At 34.4% G+C, this 15,451-nt stretch overlaps 1 protein-coding gene across 2 annotated transcripts in view; it reads right to left on the reverse strand.

Moving 5' to 3' along the window:
• Nucleotides 1–15,451, reverse strand: part of TMTC2 (transmembrane O-mannosyltransferase targeting cadherins 2) — a 399,954-nt gene that overhangs the window by 120,139 nt on the left and 264,364 nt on the right. For both annotated transcript variants that reach the window (XM_037143435.2, XM_053658800.1), the window contains exon 8: nucleotides 1,707–1,828. In XM_037143435.2, the coding sequence (XP_036999330.2) occupies nucleotides 1,707–1,828 (122 nt within the window). The remainder of the gene's footprint in view (nucleotides 1–1,706; nucleotides 1,829–15,451) is intronic.

Here is a 15,451-nt window from a genome sequence, read left to right on the forward strand (position 1 = left end):
TTATTTAATTTATTGGCCTATAAAGTCCCTGATCATGCAAATAAAGTAAACGCAAAGCCTAAGCCTGGTAGAAGAAGGACTTAGTAACCAATTCCCAGCAGAGACTTCTTTCATTCTCGATTCAGATCCCACGCTGAGACAGGCAATGCTTTATTCTGCTTATTGTATCAGTATGTGAGCTTAGTCTGTATTATCCTTTCACTAAGGATACACATTTCCTTACTTTTTAACATCTAATTCCTAGCCTTCCATTGGTCTAAAGCTTTGTCTCTTATTGCAGTGAGAACAAAAACAAACACATAAACAAACAAACAGCCCCTCCCCTTCCCACAGGTTATCACCACTGGTAAACTATCCCAAATGAGCTACCCTACTGGACAGGCCTACTGTTCACTCTTCTGGTGTTTAACTATCATTTCCTTACTATCTCCTGGGAAGTTCTCTTACTACTTTTTGAGTTCAGTTATGCACTGAGAGCATATGTAGTATATTTTATCCAGTATATGTAGATTTTTTTTAGTGAGACATTTTCTGGTTACCTAGTCTGCCTATATAATTTCTCTAGTAGCATTTTAGTGGCATCTTAGAATGGATACATAATAATTTATTTTTATTTCTTTTAAGATTTTATTTTTATTTACTTTTTAGAGAGGGGGAAGGGAGGGAGAAAGAAAGAGAGAAACATCAATGTGTGGTTGCCTCTCACGTGGCCCCCCTGGGGACCTGGCCCGCAGCTCAGGCATGTGCCCTGACTGGGAATTGAACTGGTGACCCTTTGGTTCGCAGCCCACGCTCAATTCACTGAGCTACCCCAGCCAGGGCTGGATACATAGTAATTTAAAATGTTCGATCTAGCATCTTCTGTGAGAAATTAAATGTTATTACTTTTAAATAATTATACCTTTCTATGCATTCAACTCAGGAATCACTTTCCTGACCTTTTGCTCTATGTTTTCCTAGCATTTATTTATTTTTATTAATACTGGAGAAAGATTAGGTGGTATAACTCAATCAATATAGTTAATAGATTCAGATTAGGATTGAAGGTTAATTCTACTTATTAGCTAAGTGAGCTCAGAAACTTTACATATTTTGGACAGTCGTTTATTGTATAAAATAAAACCATTATGAAGAGTTTGAAACACATGAAATTACACTATTTGGTTGAGTATCAGCACTTTCTTATGCTTCACAATAACACCACTTTCACGGAACTGTGGCTTCCAAGAGTGCCTGTCACATAATGAGTGGTCAAATGATGCTTCACTTCTCTTTTATAATATTGTCAGGGTGAAGGGATTCTAGGTCTTATGGATCCATACACATGCAGACTTTTGCCTATCTAAAAGAATCAGATTTTGATCTACATTACAGCCAATTCTGGGTTAACACTGGCTTGTAGAACATATTTATACAAATTTTGCTATTATGACAAATGCATTGTGTAATTATACACTGGGTTTCTCCATTGATATAATTCATTAAGTTATATCAAGGATCATGGCATATCACATTTTTCTGAAGCAAACCCTACAGTCAAAGAAATACATGTTCCACATTTTGAATACAGGGTTCTAACTTAGTATTGCCATCATTATGTCCTAACAACCTGAGTTAACTGGCTAAGAGCCAGTATCTCAAACCATAGCTACCTCAGTCAGCACGGAGAAAATAATCGTCTAAAGGGTGAGGAAGGTCTAACTCACTGTTAGAGCCAGCAGTTTCCCATAGGTGAGATGAGCAGGAATGTGGTCAGTCTTGGATTTCAGTGATTCCATATACCAACGCTCCGCTTCTGGGAGTTTGCTCAACCGCATGTACGCTTCGCCTGGAAAATGAAGTGTGAAAAATCAATCTGAGGACACAGCGTTCCAACAGCCTTTGCAACAGCACACATCATCATGCTTATATTCTATGAAATTTCAAACACTTTGGTAAGCGTTTTCCTCCTTTATCTCATTTGATTCCCCCAAAGTCATCATGTTTTACAGAGGAGAAAATGTGTGTGGAGAAATCAAGTAATATGGCTGAAATAAAAGTTTTATTAAATGGTAAAGCTTTAATTTTTTTACCTAGGAACATCTGACTCCCAAGTATATCCTTTATCACCATTTCTTTTTGTTTTTTTTTTAAAGATTAGTTTTTTCTTTCTCATGTGCAATCATTTGCTTTTTTAATTCATATTCATTCATTCCTTTAAAAACTCAAGCACTTAGAGAATGCTTGAGAGAATTCAGAAAACTATAGGTGAAGAGCATTATGTAGGACCTAAAGTAGAGAAGTTGAAGGTCATATGCTCCAAGGTTTACAACCTTATAAGAGAGTAAGGTTAAATGAAGGCATTAAAACTTTATGAATTAAGCATTGGTGCTAGTTTTCAGAATTATTTGCATTTTATATTTTAATAAGTAAACTTTACCAGTTTTATTTTTTAATCCAGTAAACATATGACAATTGTTTATTGTGCCCAGCCCCATGTACAAAGCTAATCTGGGGCCTCTTAGTCATCAGATATTACTTCCACATTATACAAATTTTACCTACAAAACAGCTTTTCACTAATAGCCAAGCAGAGAAAAAAAAAACAAAAATAAAGCCAAAAGTATAACAGTTGCCTTCTTATCATAATGCCTCTCTCTCTTTAGTATGAAAGAATATTCAACCAAGGGGAAAACTATGTTTTAAGAGAATTTGTGTAATTCAGTTAAATATTGTAGCTTTAATAAGCACTGCAAATGTAGAAGCTAGTCAGTTTGGGAGACCAGGTGATAGATTAGTAACCTGCATTCTATTTCAACTGGACTTTTATAGCTTAACTGATCATAATTATGATAACTTTTTCCATTAAGGGGCATAATTAAATGTTTCTTCTAAGTGTATTACCCATATTGGTTGTACATCCTTGTTTCAAAAGACAAGCTAGTTTCCTTTTATTTTAATCATATTCTCCTTCTATCAGCACAACACTGTCAATACTAATCCATTTAATGAATTGAATTAATTTGAGTCTCCTGACCTTTTGACTGCCCTTTGCTCAGCTGGTCAGTAAAATATATTGGTGGCAAATAATATGTAATATGCATAAAAATAAGTATGTATCCACTCACATATTAATGTACTTCTATTTCTTAAGCTATGCTATCATAAAAATGACAGCAAGAAAATGTTATGTTTTGTTTTACTAAAACTTAAAATGTGCTTGCATTGTAAAAAAATTTGATTAGATTAAATCTCATGCTCAGGGTGAGATGCATGAAATATTGAAGCAAAGGCCAAGACTAAAAAAAAATACACAAAATGCTTATAGTCGTCAGAATGGTAGCATTAGGAATGAATTTTTAAAATTTTTAATAATTTTCTGTAATAACTATTATGTTATCATATATCCCTATGAACACTGAAATACTGTTGAACAGATCTTATTTTGCCTTGTCAAACTAACAAATGTTCCCAAATAAAGAGGATAGTAATTTTTCTTAGGGAAAGTGAACCACTCTTCACACTAAAACACAAAACACTGCTAGATATAATTTATATACAGGAAGGATGCACAATCTCTAAAGTGCTAAAAATTTTAATGTCATTAGTGATAAATTGTATCCAAATATTTATCTCTAAAATGGGTTCTAAAGCCAGGAGAAAACACACTATTAGAGTTACTGCTGAGGATGGGCCTAAACTGAAGATGGTTTGGCATCAACCTAAAATTCTACCTTGGGTTTTCAGGTGCTCATAAATCATTGTTTAGAAATTATACAATCACTGTATTTAATATAGCTCCTACTTTCTATTTATAAAAAAATCCAACTAATTTGTAGAATAATAACAGTAAGCTGCCCAGAAATAGAACACAAGTGAACCCCAACCCCAGAGTGCCTGAGATTCAAATCTTTATTGTTGACATCTGAAAATCACTTCAGGAAATGTACTTCCTTTTTTAAGTCAGAAATCTATCATTAAAACCTTCTTTGAGATGAAATATTATTAATTTACTAAATAATTCATGGTTCTCCCATTGTCCTCAGTAAGAACTCATAAGCAATTTATTAATTTATAAAGCTTGTGACATGAAAAAATGTCAAAGGACTGTAAATAAGAAATATAATCTAGTAATGCATCTTGGCAATGTAAATAACCAACCTATTTGGTTACTATTCATAACAACTTAGGAAATGTTATGTAACCATTCATTGTATCTCAGTAATAATACCAGGTTAAAGTGATAGTAATTTACTGAATGTTTATTATGAATTAGGGTAGCGGGCTGGACGGTGAGGGGCAGTGGGCAAATGTGTGTTTCGTATGTGCCCACTCCTCCTTCCATTCTGTATCTCTGGGCCTATAAAATGTTTTCTCATTTCCCACAAAAAGTTTTAACAAATTGCCCCCATTCAGTAACTACCAGCTAACTGTTCAGAGGTTTGTAAAATGAAACACATTTTCAATCTATTAGTTGCTTTATATATGTATCTCATTTTTATTAGGAAATGTCATTACCTGGACTTTACAAATGAGGAAACTGAAAAACACAGTGGCTAAATAAAACAAACAAACAAAAAAAACCTCATAAAATGTGAAAACTGTAAAGCTGCAATTCAACCCAGAGCCAGCTGATCTCAAAGTCCACTGCTTTAACCAGCTGCTACAGAGTAACCGCAAACTGTCTGACTCCCAGTGAAAATTATACTCTATTCCTTACTCCAAGAAAATTGTTTTATAGTTTGTGATATATTGGCCATGGAGTTTATTTCACTTTACCTTGGGTTTATCTCTTAAATTAAAGGAATAAGGAAAAGCAATAATAATCCATGGATGATCTTTAAAAATGCTACCGCCACATCCATTACTCAATTCTTAAGAGGGAAATATTTAGCATGTAAGATGCACTTTAGTTCTAAGGTTAACTTCAACACAAAAAGAGTCTATAAAATTGGTAATAAAATCAAGATGCAAAGCCTAAAATGCAAGAAAATGATTGTGTATGAATTTAAATGTATTTAAATGGTATCTCGATGAAGATTTAAGCAATAAACAAGTTCTAGCTGTGACCCTGGCAATGACAAGAAAGGGGTTTCATGTTTCTCATTTCTAATTCATAGCAGGGTTTAGAATACTCATTTTATGGCTGAGGAGGAAGGCTCGGGAATGGTAAGTGCCTTGCACAGGACAGTTAATAATCCTGTCCAAAAAGGCTTCAATGGTTCTGCAGCCCATGCTTTTTTCTATTGCATTAAGCTGCCTACCATATAAAGTTGATTATTTATTGACTATCTACTAAAGTCTTTATACATTTTCTTACACTTTTACATTACGCCTACACTGAGCTTAACCAACTCAACTGGCTTGGTATTCAAAAACAAGCAAATGCCACACTCAGGATTCAGATTAGAATTCTCCCTGACTCTATCTACTATATACTGTTCTGCCTCAATACTGTGAAAGGTAATGAGAGAAGGGACACAATAACTGCAAAAAGTGCCATCAGTGGGCTCACTTTAGGAGAGCATAATATATATAATACTTTATCTTGATTAAAATAGTAAAATCATAAAAAATGCCATGAAGGAAATGGACACAGAAAAAAAAGTTGAGTGAATTCAGTGAGGAAGGAAATGAAGATACCTGGTTGGGAATGGATGGGCGGAGGGCTTCTCTGGTACTACAATTCTTCTTAACTTACAGCAACAGAAAAAAAAATGTTTATAGTACCCAGGAGGAAAGAAGTGAGGATATTTTCCCTTCTCTTCATGCAAAAAACAAAACAAAACAAAATGACATAATAGAGGCGCTTGCATAAGAGAAAGATTTGCTGTGCAATGCTGTAGTGATCAGGTTTATCATCCAGATTTATTTCCTATTCATTCATAGACAAAAGGGATTTGGATGTCTCCAGGTTGGCTTCAGGCAGATATAAACCAGTTTCAGATGTAGAACAAATGTTACTCTTCCTCCCCAACAAGCTTACATCTATGTAACGGAGGCCAAGCTTACTCCTTAAAGGAAAACGTGCTGGCCCACTGATGAGGTAATAGTCCCGATCTCACCGGCGCTCCTGTTTCAAGTTACCGGACAGCGTCTACTCACAGATAAAGAATAGAGCACAGAGTGGGACAAATGCGGCACCCGTATTTGCCAGGGTAGTCTTCTGCTTGTTGGCCCCTGCTCAGGATGGGATATTTCTACGTTAAGTTTCAGTTTAGATTCCCTATTTTTTCCAGTTTTATTGAGGTATAATTAACATGCAGCGCTGTATAAGTTTCACATTTTCACATGAATTGACATATATGTTGTGAATAATTACCACAATAAGTTTAGCTGAAACTCATCATTTCATGTGGATACAAACACTTTAAAAAAAATTCCCATTGTGGTGAGAACTTTTAGAATCTACTCTCTTAACAACTTTCTTATATCTTTACTTTTTAATTTCTTTTTTATTGCTGTTCCAGTACAGTTGTCTGCACTGTTCCTCCTCCACTCCCCGGGCCCCACCGGTCCCCACCTCCCACCTCAGTCCTACTGCCTTTGGTTTCAAATACATCACACGACAATGTTAACTACAGCTGTCATGTATGCACAGTCCCAGGACTTTTAAGTAGGAATGTGTACCTACTGATCACCCTCATCCAATTCCCCCATGCCCCAGATTCCCTATTTTTTTTAAGATTTTACTTATTTATCTTTCCTTCTGGAAGGAGGAAAGAGGGAGAGAAACATCAATGTATGGTTGCCTCCCATGTGTCCCGTGTTGGGAACTGCCCTGCAACCCAGGTATGTGCCCTGACTGGGAATCAAACCGCAATTCTCTGGTTCGCAGGCCCGCGCTCAATCCACCAAGCTACACCAGCCAGGGTTTCCTATTTTTTTAAAAACTTTTGAGCCCTGGCTGGTGTAGCTCAGTGGACTGAGCATGGGCCTGCGAACCAAAAGATCGCAGTTCGATTACCCGTCAGGGCACATGCCTGGGTTGCAGGCCAGTTCCCAGCAGGGGCCAGTTCCCAGCAGGGGATGCACCAGAAGCAACCACACACTGATATTTCTCTCCTTCTTTCCTTCCCTTCCCTTCTAAAGATAAATAAATAAAAAAAATAAAAAAAAAAACTTTTGAGACAAAGCTCACCATAAGTGATCACCCCTTATTCAATTCTTATAGTAATTGTAAGTGTTCTTTAAAAACTCCGAATCAATATCTTACATATCCATCTAGTGTTACCACTATGGATAATGCATATGATGTTAAACGTACACATTAATGAGGTGCCAGTCATTCCTGCCTGCATGGTGCTTGCAATCTACTGACAAATAAATATTTTTATCAGGATTTCCCAAAGTTTGATTTTAGGTGCACATAAAACTACACAAAAACATCTTTAAAAAAATAATACCTATAAAGTTCATTGAACCTGTGTTTTAAAAATGTGATTTCACAGATATCACGATTTTGAATGAAAAAAAATCAAGTAAATAATAATAAGATGGTAAGTGGCCATGAGCATTTCTGGACAGTGGAACAGGAGTGAGGTGTGAATGACACACAATCACACATAACTCGCTGTCATTCAAGAAATTACAAAAGTTTCAGCAGTATGTAAAAAAATGTGACACCAGCATACCAGGGAGAATGTCTATTTTTGTAAAAGGTCTCACAGAGGTTCCAGCATTTTTCTGGCCTCTCAAGAATAATGGGAACACTCATTAAGTGGCCCCACATGACTTCCTGCAGATTTTCTGACGCCGGCACAGTGAAGGCGTCTCATTGCCAGTAGTCCAAGTCTTGGGATGCTTTGCCTGAAGGGCAGACGTTCTAGGATAATCTCTCAAATTTCCAAGTTTGAGGACTTATCTGGTCACTAAGGTAATTCTCCACTTTTCTGAAACACTTATTTTCCACTTAAGATAGGTTTCCTTTGGTTGTTTCATACTTAGTGTTTTAACATGCTAGTCATTGTAATTTAGCGATCACTTCTTCACTCTTCAAGTGTTTATGGTTATTTCCTTTTACTTAATTCTTTTTAAGTTAATTTTACCACAGATTTTTAAAATAACATAAACATATTTAAATTAATTAATTGATTTAATTGGTCTCATCTACCTGTTAAAATCATTTACAGTTACAATGCTGAACTCAAAATATGGATTCTACAACAAATCTGTAGCTAGATGGCTGGGTTTCAAATTCTTACTTTGCAATTAAGTAGTTGTGTGGTTGTGAACAAGTAAGTTATTAATAGAGCCTTAGTTTTATCACCTGCAAAATGAGGTGTTAAGAATAAATAATTTCTTTGTCTCCAAAATGATATAGATGATCATTTGTAAATTCACCATTGTTCCACACATAATTTATACAATCATTTCATAAATCAACGACAACGTCCAAGTCGGTTCAAAAAGAACTGCTATATTCATGGGTTTTTTCTAGATGATCTGTTCAAGACGGACCATGTCCTGATGAAGTCCTGATCATTCCTTTCTAAAATTTTTAAATATTTATATATATTTGCTACCTAATTATAAATATATCTGTTCATTATAAAAAGCCTGAAAGATCATAACTTCATTAAATTGAATGAATTCCATCACTCGAACATAGTAACTAGTGAATTTTGGTGCCTTTTCAGAATTTATTTTGCATACTGGAAAAAAATCAATTATATAATTAATAAAATATTTCAGCTGTTTTAATAAGTATTTAAGCTCCTTGTAGCATTTTATTATATTAAATAAAATATGATGATCTTTCCAAAATTCAATCTTCTCATTCCAGATCAATATTCAATTTTTATTTATTTAAAAACATCCTCTCACAACTTTTTATGTAGGTACTGCACCTACTTCAGCAATTATCCCCATTTACCTCCTTTGATTTACATTTATTATTACCTTAGAATACATATGTAGCAGTGGAATTCTTCAACTATAAAGCATTAGCAAATTTAATATTTAATATTTAGATTACCAAGTCAGCCCACCAAAATACTGTAACAACTTCACTTCTACAAGTAGCATATGAGAACAACTTTTCTCATATGTGATTCTAACTGATGTTAAAAATGTCCATTGGAAAAGAGAAAAAATGGCTTTTGTTTCTATTTTAATTATTAATAAAAACTATACAATAATATTTTGTGTCAATAACTTAATATAAATTACATGATTAATAAATTTTGTGTATTAATAAAAATACATAAATTTCCAGTTTTTTCACAAAATTTTATCTATGAATATTTTTATTTGCAGTTTGCTGCTTAATAGTTTAATGCCATTTTTGAATTTCAATATTATCTTTCCTTTATGGTGTTAAAAAAGATGGTTAAAATAGTTTTGTTTTAGACTATTTTAATTTTTATATATGCAAACAAGGCTGGCTTTTCCTTTGTAGCTTTATCACTATCTTTTATGCACAAAAAATGGTTCTCCATCATAGGGGCATATATTTTCTCCTTATAACATAATTTCATTATTAAAATTGGCTACTATATTGGCTACTTATACTAGGAAATATATTTTTTCACATGGTGTGTGGCAAGTACAATTTGCATTGTACTCTTTCCAAACATGTGATCAATGATCCCAGACTAACTTTTGTAGGAACTTCCTTCCCTCACCAGTGTTTAATTCCACATTTATTATCTACAAAAACATTTTGTAAATTCTGATCGGTTTCTAGGATCTTCGTTCTCGTTCTCTCCTACTGGTCTAGTTTCCTGCTCTCAGGCCTGAATAACGCTGCTCTAATTACTGTTGTTTTCTTCTAATATTTCGTTACTGAGCAGAGCAAATTACACCCATTATTCTTCTCTAAATATTCTTTGCTCTATTTTCCTGTTAAGTCTACCAGATGAACTTTGGAATCATTTTGTCAAATTCTTAATAAAATGCTTTCATAACTGTTTATTGTTATTGAGTTATAATCTATTAATCAATTTAAGAAGAAAATTTTCACGCAACTGAATTTTCTTATTCAGGATTAGTACTCAATTCTATATTTATTCAAATCCCCCTCATGCTTTTGTTTCTGTACCTGTAGGTCTTTACCTTGTCAATTATAATCTTGCTAATCTCAATTTAGACCAGGAGATGTTTGAGCCAGACACAAAACCCTTCATCTCCTCATCTGCCCTCCAAGCAATGTTCAGAAGCCTCTGGATTGAAAGAGTTTTGATAAGCATCAGATAAATAATTGATTGTATAATGGAGCATTTGGATTTAGATATTACATTTTTATCAAGTATGCTTTATCCAGATTCTGTAGTCTGTCAGAGCCATACACATCAGGAGTGTATTATATCAAGAATTTAACTTGCTGTGATTTTATTTCTTGCTTTTTACTTCCCAGTGTTAGCGGTAGTACAGAACCATTAGGAAGTCTGGCTTTATTTATTCATGCCATCCACTTGCCACAAGGTTCGGCTGTCAAATTTAGTGAATCTCTTGTATTTACAGCCTTATCTTATCTTAATAAAAATAACACAGTCCAGCTGCTTTAGATACATTCGTTCTGATTAGAAATCCTCAACAGCTAGTGTCAGAGCAGAAAAAAAGATGAAGGAAGAATTTTAAATGATTACAGAAATTAGAGCGGTGACTCAGTGTCTGATAACAGATTTCTACTATTATAACTTTTTCCACTGTGGGGAGGGGCTGGAAGCAGAATGAAATATGATCCAAGTCTTAAAACGAAGGTGGGTTATGAAAATGTTCAATATGTAAGTCTTTACCAAGTCCTGTAGCATCACATTTAAGGGCAATCTTAAAGCCTGAAAATAATTTTAAACTAAAAAGAGAAAATGCAAGGGGAAAACCAAATACATGTTTCATTAAGTAAAAACGCATCAAGAAAGGGGTTAAACTTCGGTGAAAGTTAAAAAGGTCCCTAATTTCTAGTGTGAGGTTATATACAGGAAACATCTGATGTACCATCGAAATTTAACTTGGAAAAAAGCCAGGATCCTGTGTCAATATTTCTCCACTTGCAACTGGGGATCCTTAAGTTCTCCAGGCTAATCAATTCCCTTCACATTTTTAAAGAAATAAATCACTGAAAATAATCAATCAACAAATGTTGAAGCCAATCCCAATACATGCTAAGCATTTTCAAAAAAAAAAGAAAAAAAGGAGACTGTGTGTGTGTTTGGGGTGGGGGAGGTTGCATGTTCCTGTGCAAGCTGGAGGATCCCCCCAAATATAATATGGGCCTCGAGAGAATTACAGTAGAGTAAGTAAATGAAATGGCTTAACATAACTTAAATAATTAGGAAACAGCAGAAAACTCAGAAGCGCTAAATTGTGTTTAATGTTAAAAAAGATTTATACCAGAGAAAAGAAAAAAGAATAAGTACTAGCTTAGAAAGAATAAATGAAAATAATATTCAGGGAGATAGGACTTGAATATTTTCAGAAAGATGTCAGGAGTATAAGGAAAGCATGCTTAGTGTTATAACATCTACTTATGAAGACATTTCATATGTATTCCTAGATCACGCAATATGTCTCTATAATCTATTTGATACTATAAATTTTTTACATTAATGCTAATTAAATTCATCCTGTTTTGAATGAATACTTGAAAATAAAACTCTAATACAGTTCAAAAAATGCATTCCCCTATGTAATATGTAGGCAAAAGAAAAAACACATTCTGGAACAAAACTTTACATGTTCTGTTTTAACTCTTTATTAAATTTGAGTATAGCAATAGCTTCTATCAGTGCAGATATAATGAAAACTAAATAACACCTCATTAGGGAAGTTAAATGAGATTTTTATGTACAAAACAACCTTTCCATGTCTATTAGGAAAAACACACATAAATAAACACAAAGCAAAGTATGCACAGTTAAATATATTTAATACAAAATATATTTCATTTTATTACTCGCCTATCCTGAATATGTGCAATAATTTATTTTCATATTGATTTTCAAGACTGTATCCTTTATACAATGCTATTTTTTCCTCAAGATTATGTGTATTTTATATAAATGTCACCTAAATTGGCATCTTTCAAGCCTGCCAGATTTTGAAATCTAGTTAATGAAATTCCCACGTATAACAGTGTATCACCTCAATATTACGAGAACAACCCAACATATTCTTAATACTTAGTAAACAACTCATTGTGGATATTGCCTAGAGGAAGAGTAAAAATGTATATATTTTTCTCCTCACTTATTTCTACTGAAGCCTCAGAAAACAAATTTTTCAAGCATAACATAATGAAACTATTTGGGAATCAGAAAATAAGAAAGACATAATTAGGTTTTAATTTCAATATAGTAATTTCCTTATAACTCAATTTAAAGATAAAGTTTTTACGCTTCAATCTTTCCCCTTACCACTAAACTGGCAAAAGTAAGAATTAATGTAACAGGTGGGCTTGTGTGGTTTTAGCAGCAATGAAACATAATCAACTGTCTCCTATCGTATTTCCAGGAAAGCCTGTGACACTAGACCCAAGAATGATCCTTAGGCAACCCTGCTGTTGGCATGAAAGTGTTCAAACTTCCCACAGGGACCATATATCTTCAGGCCTTGGGTTTAATTGAAACTTTAAACAAAATATATTACCTATTTAATGCAGCTGAACTGGATGCTGACCTTTGTAGTGTATAGAATAATGCCTAGCAAATTAATGTCTGTAACCATAGTACATAATGTTGAATTTACATCAAGCGTGAATAGTAAAAAGGAGAAATTAAACCACTGCAGTTTTATAGTAACGAATAAACATTTAGAAGAAAATGTGATAGTTTGTACATAAATTTTATATATTTATTCTTTTTGCTATACAGCCAAAAGTTCATTTCCTTATTTTGTTGGCTCCACATCTTATAAAGTAAACTTCTAAAATCCCTCGAAATAACATCTCACTTTTCTGTACTGTTAAACTCCACACCCAGCAGCAGTCTCCTGGTCTTGTCCTTTCTGACAATGGATATATGAAAGTGATGTTAATCAATTTATCTTAAAACATTAAAGGTTAATATTCTTTTTAGAGGTACATAGATCAATGGCTAACCCAGCTGTATGGTCATTTGGACACACTGCTTTTCAGGAGTGCTAATGGAAGCAATTACAGAAAAATCACCAGATCTCCCAGCAGGGGAAGCAGGTGGTATAAAAGGCTTAACACTGTTGGAGTGTTAATGCTCCCACTCTTGAAAGATGTGAAGTTCAAACATCACAGAGCCGAAAACCACCTCTTTCCCAGTCGGCATGCTAAACGCCTCAAGTGATCCACACCCAGTCATAGAAGAAAACATTAAGGACGTAAAGCATCATGTGAAAAACGTACTCTGAATATCTGTGCTCTAAATGTAATCTGGCACAAGGTGAGGTAAACACACACACACACACACACACACACACACAAATGCACAGAGTTCAACAAAAATAAACGATTCAGCCAAAACACCCAGCCATACAGATGGTTGAGAAAGCAATAGGATTCTTTCACAGCCATTCCACCAACAAAACTCTGCATACGGTGTGCACATCGTTCAGGTAGAATTAGCATAAATTTACAAGTGAGAATTTGTCATTTTGTTTCATTTCAGGAGGTACATTTGACATCTTGTTTGTCGTCCTTCTTAACCTGAATAGTAGTGGTGGTGGTAGCCTGGGATAGTACTAAGGAATAGCAGTGAGGGATCTAAATACCACTGCGAGCCATTTATCACGCGTAACTCTTTCATTCCACGGTTTTCTTTCTCAAAAGATACAATTCTAAAACTTGGGTGGACAAGTTTTTAACTCCAAAAATCGCTCCAATAAATTCACTGTATTTTCTATCAACGGTTCTTCCCCAGTCTGTCTGAATAGCTTAATAAAATTGGAGCAATCTCCTACAATTAAAGAGCTACTTTCATGAAATTAAAAATTAAATCAATATTTCTCCCTTCTTATTACAAGATATGAGAAAGCACCTTTTCTATTTCAAACCTAACTAAAATATTTGCTATTTGAAGGCCAATGAAGGAAAATGTATTTCCCAATACTGAGCTAGGAATTCATTCATTCATTCATTCATTCATTTTTAAAGACGGGGAAGGAATGGAGAAAGAGAAGGAAAGGAACTTCAATGTGAGAGAGAAACATGGATTGGTTGCCTCTCATATGCTTCCCAACCAGGGAATAAACCCAAAACCTGGGCCTGTGCCCTGACTGGGAATTGAACAGGCAAACTTTAGTTTTGCAAGACAACACCCAACCTACTGAGCCACACTAGTTGGGGCCTAAGTTAGGATTTTATGAGTAAGAGAATGTTACTCATAGAAAAACAAACTAAGTAGAAATTATCAGGGATAAGAGATTCCCTGATACAGATTCCCTGAAAACAGTATCTTGAAAATAAAGGCAAACAAGGCAATAAACAGCAGTGGGCCATTACCATGTAATTCCCTGGGAGGAAGTATGTAATCTCCCCCGAAGGTAAAAGCACGTTACTCATAACACACTTTTAAAGACCAGAAAAAGATGAATATGTATGCAAATTGTGACACTAGTGTCACATTAGAAATATGAAAACTTGAGATTTTTGTTTGTTTGCTTTGGTTTGGTTTGTGTGGTCTAGGCAACAGAGTACAGCCTACATAACCATGGACGAAATGTTCTCAAGGTTAAAGCAGTACAGTTTTCCGTCGTGTTTATAGGCATTTACTTATCAAGGAAAGGCACTACACTCCAGATCTACTGTGAAATTTCCTAGAAAGGTCTCCAAGAGCAGGAACCTCAGGACTATTTACATTTCATACCACCATCACCTTTGTACTGAGTGGGGGTATATGAGACTCTGAAAAAATATTTGTCACACACAAATGATTCTAAACATAGTGATTATAGAATGCAGTGGCAAAGCCGTAACTCTGGGTTCTCTCTTACTTCATGCAATACATCATGCCCCTTTGTTCTCAGGATTTATTACCAAGATGAAATGGCCTAAATTGCTTATATAATTAAACCCAACAATTACTTTGTGTTGAGAGAGCAGAGTAATTTTATTTTAAATAGTAAATAGGCTTAAAATGACATTTGGGATTAAAAGGGCTCTAGCTGATAAAAGTAATTAGAAGTTACAGCCTAATTTAGTTTTGCATAATCTTTTAGGATTATTCAAAAGCAATGTTTAAGTGGACATTTTAAAGAAAATAATTAGAGAGAAGGAACAGAAAAACTGAGGATGGATAGCAATTATCCTATAGTTAAAAAAAATAATACCCTGGTTTTTTAGTGTATCTGTGATAAAAGCACAATTTTGTGTTTTATTCCTTTTTGTTAAGATGAGGTTCTTGTTACATATATAAGTCAAAATAAACCTATGAAATACATGTGTCACATTTTATATATATTTATGTATTCATTTATTTCACTGACTTTTAAATGGGTAAAGTGATATGGATACAGAGAAAACACATCAGTTTGGCAATACAGAAGGCCTAAACAGGAGGAGCAC

This window comes from Artibeus jamaicensis, unplaced genomic scaffold (assembly GCF_021234435.1).
Source record: "Artibeus jamaicensis isolate MK-2021 breed Jamaican fruit bat unplaced genomic scaffold, CSHL_Jam_final scaffold_584, whole genome shotgun sequence".
Classification (NCBI taxonomy): Eukaryota; Metazoa; Chordata; class Mammalia; order Chiroptera; family Phyllostomidae; genus Artibeus; species Artibeus jamaicensis.